This window comes from Sander lucioperca, chromosome 14, assembly GCF_008315115.2.
Source record: "Sander lucioperca isolate FBNREF2018 chromosome 14, SLUC_FBN_1.2, whole genome shotgun sequence".
Classification (NCBI taxonomy): domain Eukaryota; kingdom Metazoa; phylum Chordata; class Actinopteri; order Perciformes; family Percidae; genus Sander; species Sander lucioperca.
Window position 1 is genome coordinate 28,638,746 of NC_050186.1, and position 15,773 is coordinate 28,654,518.

General features: G+C 38.9%; 1 protein-coding gene across 4 annotated transcripts in view; it reads right to left on the reverse strand.

Annotated features, from left to right (window-relative positions):
• Positions 1-9,771: 9,771 nt before the first annotated feature.
• The window catches only part of LOC116034708 (WD repeat-containing protein 7), a 169,372-nt gene continuing 163,370 nt past the window's right edge, over positions 9,772-15,773 (reverse strand). For 3 of the 4 annotated variants that reach the window (XM_031277389.2, XM_031277390.2, XM_031277388.2), the window contains one exon: positions 9,777-13,661. In XM_031277389.2, the coding sequence (XP_031133249.1) occupies positions 13,458-13,661 (204 nt within the window). In that variant the 3' untranslated portion in view covers positions 9,777-13,457. Of the gene's footprint in view, positions 13,662-15,773 lie in introns of all 4 variants that reach the window. The other variant, XR_004101187.2, reaches the window with a different exon arrangement.

A 15,773-nucleotide genomic window follows, 5' to 3' on the forward strand; every position in this document is an offset into this window, starting at 1 on the left:
AGGAAGAAGGGAAAGAAAGAAAGAAAGAAAGAAAGAAAAAAGAAAGAGAGAGAAGAGAGAGGAGTAGGCTGGCTGGCCCGCTCAGGCAATCAATAAAATAATCTGAGACCAAAGAGACCTCTTGCTGCTTTTCTTTATTCTACAATGACCCCTCAAGGAGGTATAAGGACAAAAAAACAACCGCACAGAAATAAAGTGACAGCCACTTGTTGCCCAGTAAAAAAAAAATACAATAAAGAAGAATATTTTAAGTAAATAACTGAATACAAATGAGCTATCAAACACCCTGGTAAATATTTCATAGTTTCATAGTTTCATTTCATAGTGCTTGAGCTAATTCTGCAGCCTCATTTAACTAATCGGTTTCTCTCTCCACACAAACCAGGACTAACTAAACAGATTCTCGTCTCTTTGATACTATCAGACATACGCACTTCCTGAACATAGTCATGGAAATATTTCTTTTTTGAAATCAGCAGATTATGACTACCTATATTTAGGTTTACCTAAACTTAACCACATCTTTGTTTACACAGATTAGTTCTGTACACAGGGCTGAACAAAAAACAAAACCAGTTTTAAACAACCTGTAGTTATCACACTGACTATAAACCTCAACATCCCAATCCTAAAAATCCATATCCTTTAGTCCAGGGGTCTTCAATGTTTTGTAAGCCAAGGACCCCTTAGCTGAAAGAGAGAAAGAGTAGGGACCCCCTACTACTGTACATATATTGTATAAAACTAAGGTGCATGTTAAACTGGGCCAGATGGATGAAAATAAATGATATTAATATATTATTTATACATCATGTTTTAATGTTAAACATACAGTATATGTGGAAGGCACAGTAAATCCTTAACTGGTTACTATAGTGGTTACTTTTCACAAATTTACATTTGCTATAATGTGCTGGGTTCTTATTATTGTACACTTAAATTTCTGGGGGGAAAAAGCGTAAAAGTGAAAATTATTTTTTAACATAATTTGGCGGCCCCTCTGCACTAACTCTGAGGACCACCTAGGGGTCATGGACCCCCTGTTGAATATCTCTGCTTTAGTCTGAGATGTGTATTGTATTGTGTGCAATATCTTCACCATCATGCCATAAACAAGAAACCCAAATTCATCAGGACTATTTGGAACCTGAGAAATCCATTTTGACAGATATGTACCACTGCCATACAGTTTCTGTAGTTAAACACAATACATTGTATCTTTTATCTTTTAGTTGTTTGTGTTGACTCAGTTATATGAAAATGTGTTACTGACATTTTGTCCACCTCATAACTTAAAAAACTACAGTTATTAAATCACCACAGAATCTCATCTGACAAAGTGGAAATTATAACATTACACAATTATATAGACTATTATATCGACACTTTCCAGGTGTTTCTATTTCATGTATCATTCGACAAATTATCATAAGCTATTTAATTGTTGTAAAGTGTGACATGGTCTGTGTGGGTGCTGGAGTATCTCCTGGTGGGTTTTGTGGTGCTGGTCTGATTTTTATTCCTAGTCCATCCCCAGTTTAACCACCTGAACAGCAGACACATGTTCTGTCTAAAGCAGGGGCGATTCCAGGATTTTTTTTGGGGGGGGGGTATTTTTAATCAGAATACAGCATAGACAATCTGCTTAGAAATATAGGAAATGTTGGATAGGATACAACAACACAATCTAATTTTGCTAAACAAAATCATTATTAATTTCACTTTTTTTTTTTTTAACAAATTGTGTATCCAATTACAATACACATTTTCTATGGGCAAAAACTTGGATAGTCATCATGGAAACATTAACTGGTCATGTGACAAGGGCTGGGAAGATTTTTTTACATAAAAAATACATTTACAATAAACTGTAAACATTTTTTTACAAACTCCAACAAAGAAAACATGGCTGTACACAGTTCTGTGTTAGTTTCAGATAATAGGAAACAGAACAGAAATAAAGTGCAATACACAACTTATTTCTTACAGCAACAAGTGCTTTACAGCGAGTTTAATATGTTTACTTCTAAAGTGGCTTCAAAATTTCAACAAAGCACACAGTTTCCATACAATGTGTGTTTAAAGTGTATATCCATTTACCAAATGGAAAGGCAGAGAATGGCAGAACAGGCAGCAAAGTGACAGTACTCTGATCCAATGGAAATCAAATTTGTCAGCTTGACAGCACTTTAGCCCAATGGATTAGGGGGGGTACCAGAGGGGCCAATCATATTTCAGGGGGCGGGTGCCACCCCTCTAGACCCGCCCCTGGTCTGAAGGCATCAAAAGTGAAAGCAGAAATTCTTCCTGAAGTTAGTTTTCAAACTTTTGAAAGGTCTGCAGGTTGTTTCCTGGTCCTGTGTGAAGGAATGTAAAGGAGGTGAGGAGAGAAGACAAGAGAAACATTGAGCTGCGCCTGCAGTTTACAACTGTGAATCAATACCTGATGGTGTTCATATTGAGGGCTGATTAAAGACCAGAGAGGATGAGAGATCCTGTGTACATAAGAAAAGAGAGAGACAAGGAAAAATCAGGTTACAGAGCAAAAGAGAGAGAAGAGAAAGGTTGTGTGATAAATGGTCAGTGTTTCTGGACGGAGCAGTTGAAAGGTCTGAGGTTTAAAGCCACTTGGAGGTTTGATCTTTGGCCTGAGATAAGAGAAGAGGATGGAGGGAGGGAAAATGAGAAACAAAGAGTGAGGAGAGTTACACATATATATAAAAAATATATATATATATATATATACAAATAAATAATAATACTAATGAGACAGTTCCAGTATCATTTCTTTGCTGTAACGTTTTAAACAATTAAAGGGCCAGTCCACAAATTGAACACATCAAGGTAAGTTTACTCGTCATAGTTAGTACCATGTACCATGTACGTATGTCTTCTGTGGCTCTGAAGGACTTTTGTCAAGTCTGAGAAAATAACCCCTGATGATGTCATAATTAATTCATCAGGGTTATCTCAGCTTCTACAAATTTATAACAGTAAAGTTGCATTACAAACTGGAGGTGTGATGTTTGAAAGACATGCGCAGGGATTGTCTGACAAAAGACCCTATTTAGTTGCAAACTCTACTAAGTCCCCTAGTTTGGATCAACGACAGTACATTTCCAGGATAATTGCCTCACATCTGGCGCCGGATGTCCCTCATCTTCTGCTCTCTGTGTGTTGCCGTTCTCAAACTCCTTTCCCTTCGGGTAACAACAACAAACTTCTAACTAGCAAGCTACATGCTGAAAATGGCAAGTGTTGAAGAAAATTTGGATTGTGCAACACGGCAGGCCTGCTTGGTTCTTTCGGGGAATTATTGTAAAGATTTACAAAAAAAAAAGATTTGGGACCGATTGGTGGGGATTTGCTATGGACAAAATACACACGGCGATACACTGGTAGAGCAAATTGCGTTTAACCATGTATCCAGATAATTTAAATAGCTTACATTACTGTATTGTGTGAACAGCTAACTTCAGTTAATATTGTACGTGGCATTTTCTTTAGCGGGGTGTTTAACAAGTTTCTTCCTGAGACCACTTTGCAGAACCACAGTCTCTGCGTCCAGAACCAAGACGATTGTGATTGGTTTAAAGAAATGCAAACAACCCAGAGCGTTTTTTTCTCCAATCCTGGAATGTATCAGACCTTACTCGGCAGCGCTGCGGACATACATGCAAGACTACAAGTCCCCTAACTTTATAGAAGTGCAACACTAAATCCAGTGGCGTAGGAAGAAATAGTATTTTGGTCGGGCCAGTTCAAAAGTGAGTGGGCCATTTTCAAAAAGATGTAGAAGTAGCAAAAAGGACAAACTGAAAAAAACAGCTACAATTTTACCTTCCAACATACTGCATTACAACGGCAATAGCAGTTCTGTCTACAACATGCTCAACCAACAAAGCTCAGTCTAAAAAGTTTGTACACAACAATTAACTATTCAGGCTAAAATATATTTGCACCGGCAGAACCAGCAGCATTGGCTCTGCACAGCACTGTTATAAAATTAACCATTTTATAGCAGAAAGTTAGCCTAGAAATCTAGACGCACCCAATACAGCAAATGTAATTTTCAGCCAGGGTCAGTCTAGCAACTCTCCGTTGGCTTGCGAGCTGGAAAAACCAAATTCTGGTCAGGCCAATCACATCGTGTATAGAGTCGGTGGGCGGGCTTAACATAAGGACGGCAGAGTTGCGACGGTTCCCTGCTACTTGAAAACAAAGAAGATGGCTGTTGCTGCTGGCGAACAGTGGTCTTTCGAAATGGTTTTGGCTTGGAAGACTTGGAGTTAAGCACTGAAGTCATTCTTAAAAAAGGTTCTGAGTTTTGCCGACCGGATACGGCAAAAGTTTAATCTATCAACTAGCGTTGCTCTGGTTGGCTATTGCGTGCAGAGGGAATTTGAAAGACAACGGTTTATCCCGCCCCTCGGATTGAGCCCTGCCAATGGTGAGTTCCCAGACCCAACATCTTGATGTGGGTCTGACTTGTCAGCAGTGTTGCCAACTTAGCGACTTCTCCGCTAGATTTAGCGACTTTTCAGACCCTTAGCAACTTTTTTTCAAAAAAGCGACTAGCGACAAATCTGGCGACTTTCTGTAGAAAAGTCGCCAGTATTGTCCAGCGAGCACGCAAGGTATTTCTCTCCTGTAGCCGCCTTCTGTTCTGTGACAGAGGAGCAGTGGAGCAGCCTCTCCCCTCTCTCCTCATGTGCAGCAGCACTGCGCACAGTGCGCAGGCAGGTAGAAGGGGAGGGGGACAGGGTGTGCGGGGGCCGGTGTAGGTAGGAGAGACAGCGGGACGTGACGGGAGAAAGACTCCGCTGAGCTGGCCTGGACCTGGGCAAGCCAGCCTTCTTTGAGAATTCTTTATCGATCTTTTTCTCTCCCTTTGTAGAATGATACATATTTTTACTTCAAAGATAGGCTGCCTAAGTAATAATTATAAGGTAAAACAAATTCCTGTTGAATTTGTGATTATTTGGCTAAAGAGTTCTATTTCTTTCTATCTACCTTGCTGACACAACCACTAAGCTTTATACAAATGATTGCATAATGACGTCAAAAATATGCAAATGAGCGTATGTCGTCATCTAGCGACTTTTAGCGACTTTTGGAGCTGGTGATAGCGACTTTCATTGGAAAAGAGCTGGCAACACTGCTTGTCAGGCTAGCACAAAGTGGCAACAAAACATGAACCCAAACAGCAGAGAAGGCATTTACATACTACATGACATACAGTAGAATAGCCTACATCAGACAGAAATCACACATGTAACATATCCTTTGTGCATTCATAACAACATTGTTGCTTCAGGACTATGGTCAGATCATGAGCAGCAGATGTGCTACCAGCAGTAAAGAAAATCAAAGAATGAAAACTTCCAGCCAAGCATTGTTTGAATTATGAAAGATATAATGAAAAGTGGCCAGCAAGGCGCCAAATCTTAGACAGTGTATCGAGTCCACGGCAGTGTCAGGATCAGTGTTCACGATTTCTTACTTAATTAAGTCCTTAAGTCCTTATTTACTCTGTATTCCATCCAAGAAAACTATCCATATCACGTTAAAGAGAAGCCATTGTTGTTCATTTTAATCAGAAGAGAAGACACATTAAACACACACAACTAGTTACTATTTCTTTTTTTTCTTTTTTTTTACATACATTTGAATATTTTTCATAACAAAACGTATTTTGATCAAACTTGGCTGGACAGGCCAGTGAGTAAAGTGTGCGGGCCAGTGCCGCCCTGGCCCATTACTGACTACGTGCCTGACTAAATCACCTTTGTGATCATTTTACAGGTTAAAGCAACACTAAAGAACTTTTCCCGCTTCGGTCCCCCTACAGGTTGGAAGCGGAATTGTAAATTATATTACATTATGCAAGTTTGCCAGATCGGGTAGCGGATCTGTAGTTCGAATGAACTGGACAATGTAATGTAATGGACAATTCCGCTTCCAACCTGTAGGGGGACCGTTGCTTTAAATCATTTGAGAGGAAAAAACAACAACAGCATTGACCATTTGTTCAAATGGATGAAGCAACCCACCTTACAAGACCCTCGAGTAATTGAATTATGACTTTGAGACAGGAGATTGCTGTTCACATCAGACCATGACCATGAATGATCCCTTAATGTGTGTCATTGTTAGTAACAGATTAAAAATGTTAAAAGCAACAATGAAACAAAAAGAGAGAAAGAACAGTCTGAGAATATTTGTTTCTTTATTTAATTGCTGTGTTTTTACAGCTTCACTCTTATTATTTTTATACTGTACAGTATACTTTATATTTATACTATACAGTTAACTTTACATGTACAACTAAGACTTTAATCATTATCCACCTCTAAATTATGAACAGACTTCAGCTTTTATGTTTTTAAAATTAATGAGATGAAGGTTCAGTTTAAATATCCGACAGATGGAAACAGAAACTTTTAGAACATAAAAGAGATCTGACATTAAAGGAGGAGATTGATCTGCTGCTCTGTGATCACAGACTCATTAAAACAGCCCTGAATTCATGATGATGTTAGTGTGTGTGTGTGTGTGTGTGTGTGTGTGTGTGTGTGTGTGTGTATAAAAGCCCAGCATTAATTAGTCAGAGAGAAACGGAAAGTGATTCTATAACTGAAGTTGTTTTAAGAATTGAAGTGTTTCATTTTGAATCATACACACTTTTTAGTTTAAAATTAAGAATTTTCAGTATTTTCAATATTTCAAACCCCATTTTTTATTTATTTATAATCAACATTTTTGTCAGCTATAGCCATTCAATGTATTTGTATTTGTCGTCACGCTGTCTTACATTGATCACTATAAATGTGTTTACAAAACAAGACAAGCAATTTCTGGTATTTTTAAAAGTGATGGTAGATGAAGAACCAGCTGTTAGATGGAGAGATAATGGATGACAGACTGCACAGCTCCAACTTATCATCAAGGTAAAGTAAAGCTGCTAATGTGTCATAGTGTTGTATGGAAAACTTGCCCGGTACACAGCATGAGATCATATCCCAGTTGCTTACAGCTTGAAGGAAATTATTGACTGTCTTCTTTATAGACTTTTTTTTACAGCAGACATTTTGAATCATCGTTGCAGGAAAAGCACAGGTGTTGCTAACAACATTAATAATGAATGTTAATAATGTTCTATTTAAATGCATTCATCATGTCTGCTGTGAAAAAGAGCAGACATGTTATGCCTTAAAACAACGATGAATCCTCACAGCCTAGTTTGTTTGGTTGGATTGTAAACCGATACACAAGTAGCTCTTCTTCTGTTGAGTAGCTGCTGACGGTGATTGATGCTACCAGTGGTTGATACACATGTGATTTCCAACAGACCCCTGGGACCTTTGTTACTATAAAAGAGTAATAATAATAATAATAATAATAATAACTTTTATTTCTATAGTGCCTTTCATGAAACCCAAGGACACTTTACAGAATTACAGTGGCTATACTAAGGGAGGTTGTAGTCTGTGGTAAACAAGTGGTGTTTCAGGAGTTTTTTAAAAATGTCCAGGGATGTAGCATTTCAAATATCTGCGGGGAGGGTGTTCCAGAGGGATGGGGCTGCAACACTAAAGGCTCTGTCTTCAAAGGCACAGAGTTTGATGTGGGGAATGGAGAGCAGGCCAGCGTCTGAGGACCGCAGGTTTCGGGGTGGGGTGTATGGATGGAGAAGGTCGGAGAGGTACAGTGGGGCCAGGGCATGGAGGGATTTGTAGGTGAGAAGGAGGATTTTATATTTGATGCAGGACTTAAGTGGGAGCCAGTGAAGGTAGATGAGGGTTGGGGTGATGTGCTGCCAGGTCTTGGTGTGGGTGAGGACCCTGGCGGCAAAGTTTTGGACATTTCCGGAGCCTGTCTAGGGTTTTGCTGCGGACCCCAGACAGGACTCCATTGCAGTAGTGCAAATGGGAGGTAATGAAAGCATGTATGAGGGTTTCTGCCACGGAGTCAGAGAGTGATGGCGGGATTCTGGAAATGTTTTTAAAGCAGCCATATTATGCTCATTTTCAGGTTCATAATTGTATTTTAAGGTTGTACCAGAATAGGTTTACATGGTTTAATTTTCAAAAAACACCATATTTCTGTTGTACTGCAGTGCTCTCTCTCACTGCTGCAGATCCTCTTTTCAGCTGGTCTCTGTTTTAGCTACAGAGTCAGACCTCTTTTCTTCTTCTTCTTCTGTACTATCTTTGATTGCACTGCACATGCCCAGTAGCTCAGATGTAGATCATGTCAGCTAGCTAGCTCCATAGACAGTAAAAGAAAGGCTGTTTATACAACTTCGGTCAGTTACAAGGCAGGATTAGCTGGGAGACTTCTAAATGAGGGCGCACATGTAAGTAGTTCTTTTGTAGATTATGGTGAACTTGTGTGTGTTGTAGCAGTGCTTTGCTACTGAGAACGAGGTAGCATGCTAGCGTTAGCATGCTAGCATTAGCATGCTAACGCTACGAGCTAATGGTTGCGGTTAGCCTGCTCGTTTCGGCTTGTGACGTCACAAGCCGTGCCGATTTTGAACAGCTCACCCAGAGACTGAAGGCAGGACACATTCAGAAACCGTATCTCACTCTAAACAGCATGGGTGGATTTTTTTCAAAGTTTGTATGTGTGTGGAAGCACCAGAGACACAAAAGAACACCCCAAATCCCAGAAAAAGTGATTTTTTCATAATATGGGCACTTTAAGATGAAAAAAGGCGGATTTGGTGATAGATTTGATGTGAGTATGAAAAGAGAGGGTGCAGTCTTGCAATATGTGTGGCAACTAACTGCAGACCTGTCAGCATCGTAGAAGACTCGGGTCTTAAAGACGTTCTACGGTTGGCATGTTCTGACCCGTCTTATACATTGCCGTCGAGGGGGACAGCAGTTTCATGCAGACACGGAGAAAGCAGCCAAACTGGAACTGCTGCAAAATGATGGAAGGTGATCCTGGACGTCAGTGAGTAATCAAAATTATTTAGGAGTTACTGCACAGTATGTTGACTCTAGATTCAAATGTGTGACTAGATTAACACATTTTTCTTTTGTTTACAGTAAATAAATAAATAATAAACAAATACAAATCTTAAAATCAAGTTCATTAAGTCACTTTCTTTGCATTCATTTGATTCCCAGTCAAGATACACTGGTAAGAATGTCTTTCCATTGTTAATATGTACTTAAAAACAGTTCTGAAATGCAAAATAATAGAATTTTAATCATGTGATAAAACTAAAAAAACTTATAAAACTATAGAAATTCAGTGATTAATCGCGATAAAAAAATGTATCATTTGACAGCCCTAGAATTTAAATATATTTTTGGCATTTTTGCTTTTATTTAAGTCAGGAAACATACAGAGAAAGAGGTAGAACATGCAAAAAAGGTTCCTGCTGGAATTGAACTGGGGACATAAGATGTATATGGAGTGTCTTACTTGGCAGGACACCTCATCAAATGTCATCAAATAACAGGAAATATATCCTTGCAGACCTGAACGACTGATAATGCAATGAAGGGCAGCACAACTGTTAAAGTGTCTCTCCAACCCAGTCTCACAGCAGTTCGTGAAATGGTCACGTAATTTAATCTATTGATTCGTGTACACGGACACGTTTATGTCGTGAGACCGTGTTGGTCTCTCTTATTGCCGGTTTATTTACTTAATAAAATGTTTGTCTTCACCTTCTTCAGGGAGGTAAATACATACCAAGCTTAAGTTGACAGTAATGAATAGGGAGCATTAAACAGGAGCACAGATATTCGACACCCTCCGTCTCATTTTCATATTTATTGGACACAAAGTCAACAACAACACATTTCAACACAACCTGCTCTGTGTTACATCAAGAGAAGCTCATATACATGCACTACATCACACACACACACACACACACACACACACACACACACACACACACACACACACACACACACACTTAAATATCTATATTGAGTTTATTGTATAACAATAAATAATCAAAAGTAATGAGTAAAATTGCTGATAACATTTAGTGTGAAATTTAGAACTGAATGTTGAAAACTAAGTAAGCAGACATTTTCTTTTTAGAACACGATCAATCTGGTCATTGCACATCAGACATGATTAAAACTTAGGTAAATCCTTTGTTATTGAGAAAAAGAAAATCAAAGCAAGGACCTCAATTGTAAAACTGTTCCTGTCATATTTATCATTTTTATATTCAAGTCACAGAACAGCGCCACACAACGAATGTATCGGCAGTTTTTGGAGACGTTTTCAGTAACTGCACCACGTCTTATTTTTTTTCCATGTTGCTGCATTTAAAAGAAAAACTAGAAGGTTCTTTTGGACATTTCGGTTCACTACCCTAACCTTCTTTTTCTGGGTGCATGACCTGATCTTCCGTACTTGTTACTTACTCTTCCTCTCTGCCTTCTTTATTTTTCTCACCTTTCCTCCCCAGAGAGGCTGCCAAAAACATATTTTCTCAAACTGTTAAGAGTGATGGAGAAAACCAAAGATTAAGATCTCAAAGCTGTCTGGACTTGCTGGATTTGACGTGTGTGTGTGTGTGTGTGTGTGTGTGTGTGTGTGGTGTGTGGTGTGTGGTGTGTGTGTGTGTGTGTGTGTGGTTTCAGAAACCCGTCTGACGAGCTGCTGGATATGTTTTTTGAAGAGAGGAAGAACTTGTGAAAAGCTTTGACACGCTCAAGTTTACAGGTGTGTAACAGTGTTAGAAGCTTTCTGACAGCACTAATGAAACGGACAGGAGATGGAGGAAGGAGAAGAGGGAAGAGAAGGGGAGGGGAGGAAAGGAGGGAGAAGGAAGAGTGGAAAATATAGAATTAAAGCTATTAAAGTGTCTTGTCAAATCCATGTGTGCCAAATTCTTCAAACATGCCAGTGGCTGCCGAGATGTACAAAAGTCAAAATCTAAATTCTGTCCAATTCTGACAGAAAACAGTCACTCTAAATATCACATCTGTATATATATATTTCTCTTTCTGCATATATTTCTGAGCACTAAAACAGTAACATTTAAAAAAAGAAGGTCCTGTCCAACAGTTAAGGTATTATGTGCAAAAATGTTTCTCCATCCATAAATGAGAGTCATGGTGGGAAACCTCCAAGCCAGAGGTCGAATGATTGACACCTACCCGTGATCTCATGGTGTACTGATACACCGTGGAGTACACTTCTACATCACTGAAGCAAGGTGCGAACTGGAGGTCACAAAAACAAGATTTTCAACTACTCTTTCAAAAGATCACACCACTAAAGCATTCCTGCGAAATTATAAGACGCGATGGATATGGTTAGTTCCAGGATAACAAACTACTTGTTGTACCCGCTGTTATTAATAAGGAATGTCAGCAACATTTAAGAGAACAGACGCCGTTTTCTTTTAAAAGAAAAATATTAAACTGTAAATGTGTCCCATTCACCTATTGTTTCTCTTAATAAAATGAAAGTCAAGATCTTCATCAAACACCTAAAGATGTAAATGGAATACTGTGACATTTAAAATGTTCTCCTAAATATAAAGTTTTAAATTGACTTAAACAGATAAATTCTAGTCAGTGCCAGGCAGACAGTCACGTTAGCCACAACAAATACACCAAAGAGGATCCAAACTCACTGTACACGATTAACAGATTACATTAGACAGCAGTTCTGATGGTACGTTCTGTACATGTACACATTTGGAGCAGGATGAATGAAAAAGGAAAGCTGCAAAAGACAAAGAAGTCTTGACATCTATCAGTAAAATATAAAGCGTTGTCATCTGCAAACAAACACACAATCCCCAAACGAGGCAAGAAAGGAGAAAGCTGCTATTTTCCTTCAAACTCCAGAACAGTTTTTACATTGTGAGAGATTCCAGCAATGCCAGAGGAATTGTGTGACATGACCCACAATCAATGGAAAAAAGAAAAAAGAAAAGGTTCACTTGGGAACTTGAACCAACATGTAGACATAGGAAGCCATGGAACCTGGATGGTATTAAATAAAACAGAGAAGGGCTGAATAAACTAAACTGACTCAGAACCACTTGACAGCCAAAACTGACTCCAAGCGGGTGAACAAAGCTGATGTTGTGTTCAACGCAAAGTGAAATCAAGAAAATGGAGAATTTGTAAAGAAAAATGACCAACTCGGATAGATAATCATAAAAAAAAAAAAGAGTGTTTTTGTTTTGGACCAAACAGATCAGGTACTAAGGAGCCATAGAAACTAAACTCAAGAACTAAACTGAGTTAGGACCTATATACCAGAACCCCTTTTGCAGAATTATACAATGTTGCTAGTATGCCATTAAAATATGACTAAAATAATGTTATGCTTTTTGCTTTTTGTCCTTTTGAATGTCTGCAGTGAGTAATGCTGCACCTCCAGTGTCTAAAGATGTACTGTGATCGTGCTTTTAGGACGAGCAGTCTGAAGTGAGAATGTGTGTATGTGAAAATACATTTGGGTGTAAACACACACACACACACACACACACACACACATTGCTGCATGAAGCTTAGAGGGTGGAAAAGCCTTGAAGGTGTCACAAAAGTAAAAGCAAACACCAAAGAACTCTCTCTCACACACGCACGCACGCACGTGCGCACACACACACACACACACACACACACACACACGCAGTTTTAAATGTGTAAAGTGTGTACTTGTCTTACAGAGGTTGGAGAGTACCAAAGCCTTCAAGAGAGCAATGGAGAATTTTCTTCAATCTACATAAATAATTCATTCCAGAAATTAAAACTAAAGAAATTCACTCTAGGGTGTTTAATTTTTTGATTCCGATACAAACAGTAATATAGAGAAAAGAAAATGCAGCCAAGATTGATTTATTTATCCATATTCAAATCAGTGTTTCTGCAAAGTCAACCCACAAATAATTGCACATTTAAAAAAAAAAAAATCTTATTTAGCACTGAAATAAAATAGAAACTAGGAGGGCAGCCAATGGGAGCAAGCCAAAGGCTGACTTTAAAAAACAGTTGGGACCCAAAATGGCTGCAACAAGTTGGTGACAAAGGAGATCTGTGACATCCAGCAAAAACAGCAAATAAATAGGAATGACAAGAAGATGTTAACTAAAAAAATACATTGATGCAAATCATAATGTAAACAAGCCTTCTATCACAGCTTTTTTTTTTTTTTTTTTTATAAATTACAGAGTGTTTCCTCACAATGATCACTATGGAAGATAAAAACAAAAGATTCATCCAGTCCAATCCTGGACCTGAGCTGGGTTTTTAAGACAAACCTTTGAATGGAACCACCTGAGCCATTACCATCAGCCTCACTTATTTTTAGACTCAGTGTAGACTCAGCAGCTCAGGATACATATTTGAAACTAAAACTAAAGTGACCACTGAGTGAATCCATGCTGCAGCATTTCAGAGACTCCCCTCAAACAAATACAACAACAAGGACTCAGTTGGAGATACACATCTGGTTTAGACCATGAAGCGGTGCTCCTTGCCGTCGTGGGCCATGAGGATGACGTTTCGGTTGGAGGTCCAGATGAGGCGGGCGAGCTTCAGGTGATTCTGGGAGCCCGGGGACGCCGGCTGCACAGGAGGAACCTGGTAGGTCTTAATGCAGCGGAGCTGAGGGGCCGAGTTCAACATCCCGATGCTGCCCAGCAGACTGGTGTTCATCTGAGGAGAACAAGATACACACTTACCAACATCTAAATTCATATTTTCAAACTCACACTGGACAAACTTAAATCAGAAAATATTTAATATTTTTGCCATATAAATGGGTTTAAAAAAGAAATCAAATGATCAAAATTGATAATGCTAGATTACTCTTGGAAACCTGATCAAACATAGCTTAATTCTGGATCAGTTTTGGATGAATTCAGTAACAGGTGACATGTTTTGTTCCTCACTGCAATAATAATTAGTAGTATTCTGAATTTGCTCCAGATCTGATTCAAAACTGGGTGTTTTCTTTTCCATAGCAAAGGCATTTAAGTCTCATGGGTATTGTAGTATTTAGAGCTATCCACCATACCAAAGTGACAGGAAGAAAACGATTGCTCTGAAACTAAGTTATAAATAATTAAAACTGGTCTGGTCATATCATAAACATGGAATGGTGAGATTATCCAGGAGACTCCTGTGTGTTGTATGTTGAAGAACATTGAGGAGATCAATGAGAGATGAAAACTTGGAAATGGAAGTTTAGAGTGGGAAAACATACTTGTGAAACCAGCAAATTCTCCCACTTTACAACTCATTAATATGGTTATAACTGTTCATAGTACCCATTGCTCATAGTTAAAAGCTAAATAAAAGCCAATTTATACTTAGCCACAAGGATATTCTTCGTATCTGAGTAATCAGAGCTGAAACTTTCCTGTGCTTCAAAGTTTTTACCTGCTTTATCTTCCCTATTCTGTTGGTACTTAGTATAGATTGTATACAAACTGTATTGTCTAATATTTGTGTAATAAGTTATTTAACATTTTGGAAAGAAGACCCTTATCATCAGTTCCTGTTAGTGATGATACTCCTAAACTCTCTGAGGAAACATTGAGTTTAACCCGTGATGCTTGTGTCGATGCGTCCTGAGAAGAAGGCACACAGTGAGACTGTGTGCGTGTGTGTGAGTGTGTGTATGTGTATAGGAAAAAACGGAGTAGAAACTCTATCGTTTCCTGAGACGACACCGCCCCTCTCACTCTCTTTCTCACACACACACACACACACACACACACACACACACACACACACACACACACACACACGCACGCACACACACACACACACACCGACAGAGCGTCTGCCAGCTCATTACCACAGCAGCCGTCTTGCCGGCGCGCTAGCAGCGGTTTATGCTTACAGTAATGCCATTAGTGTGTGTGTGTGTGTGTGTGTGTGTGTGTGTGTGTGTGTGTGTGTGTGTGTGTGTGTGTGTGTGTGTGTGTGTGTCTGCAGACAGTCGTGTCAGAGGTCGTAAAGACCTTTCATTCAAAATAACAGTTCTGGGAAGAAGATAGGTGTGTCTGTCTGTGTGTATGTGTTTAGCATTTACATGTGTGATTGGTCCGCTGACTTTGTGTTATTGCTTATTTATATGTTCATATTTCTTTTGTGCACTGGAACTTTGATTTGCAATTTATTCAGTTTTTGTATGTATAGCATATGATAAACTAAAGATTTAAAAAAAAAAAAGAATAAATACTTACATGACTAATAGTGCACAGCATTGTTTGAGGGACCTCACATTATTGCAAATGTTTTTTCCACGGAAAAAAAACTGAAGGTGTTTTTGTAAATGTTTCAGTTGCCAAACAAATCTTATCTCTAATCCCAAAAATTAAAGTCAGTTTACATCAGATAAGTCTCAGTAGTAATGTATTTGTACTGGTGTGAGTGGGTTTACAACACAGCTGCTAAATACACACAACAGAAGTTACTCATACTAAATTTACTTTTCATGGTTGATTTCTTTAGTTTGGTTCAGCTGCAAAACTGTGGATGAACCTTTTTAACACCAAAATACCAGAGCTGGTAAGATGAGTTTAAAGTTTGACTGATTTAAAATCATGCCGTTACTATCCTGCTCTGACTTTTCCTTTATGGCTATACTGCCATTGGCAGCACTGTTACATGTTTTAAACTGCAATAAGAAAGGCTGAATGAGGACTTAGTTAGTCCTCGGGTGTGAACAGATGCTTCCCTCTGCCAGCACACTAATGATCCTAATGGCTGGAGAAACAAGGCACCTAAAAAGCTGCTGGAATTTCATTTCAGACCAAC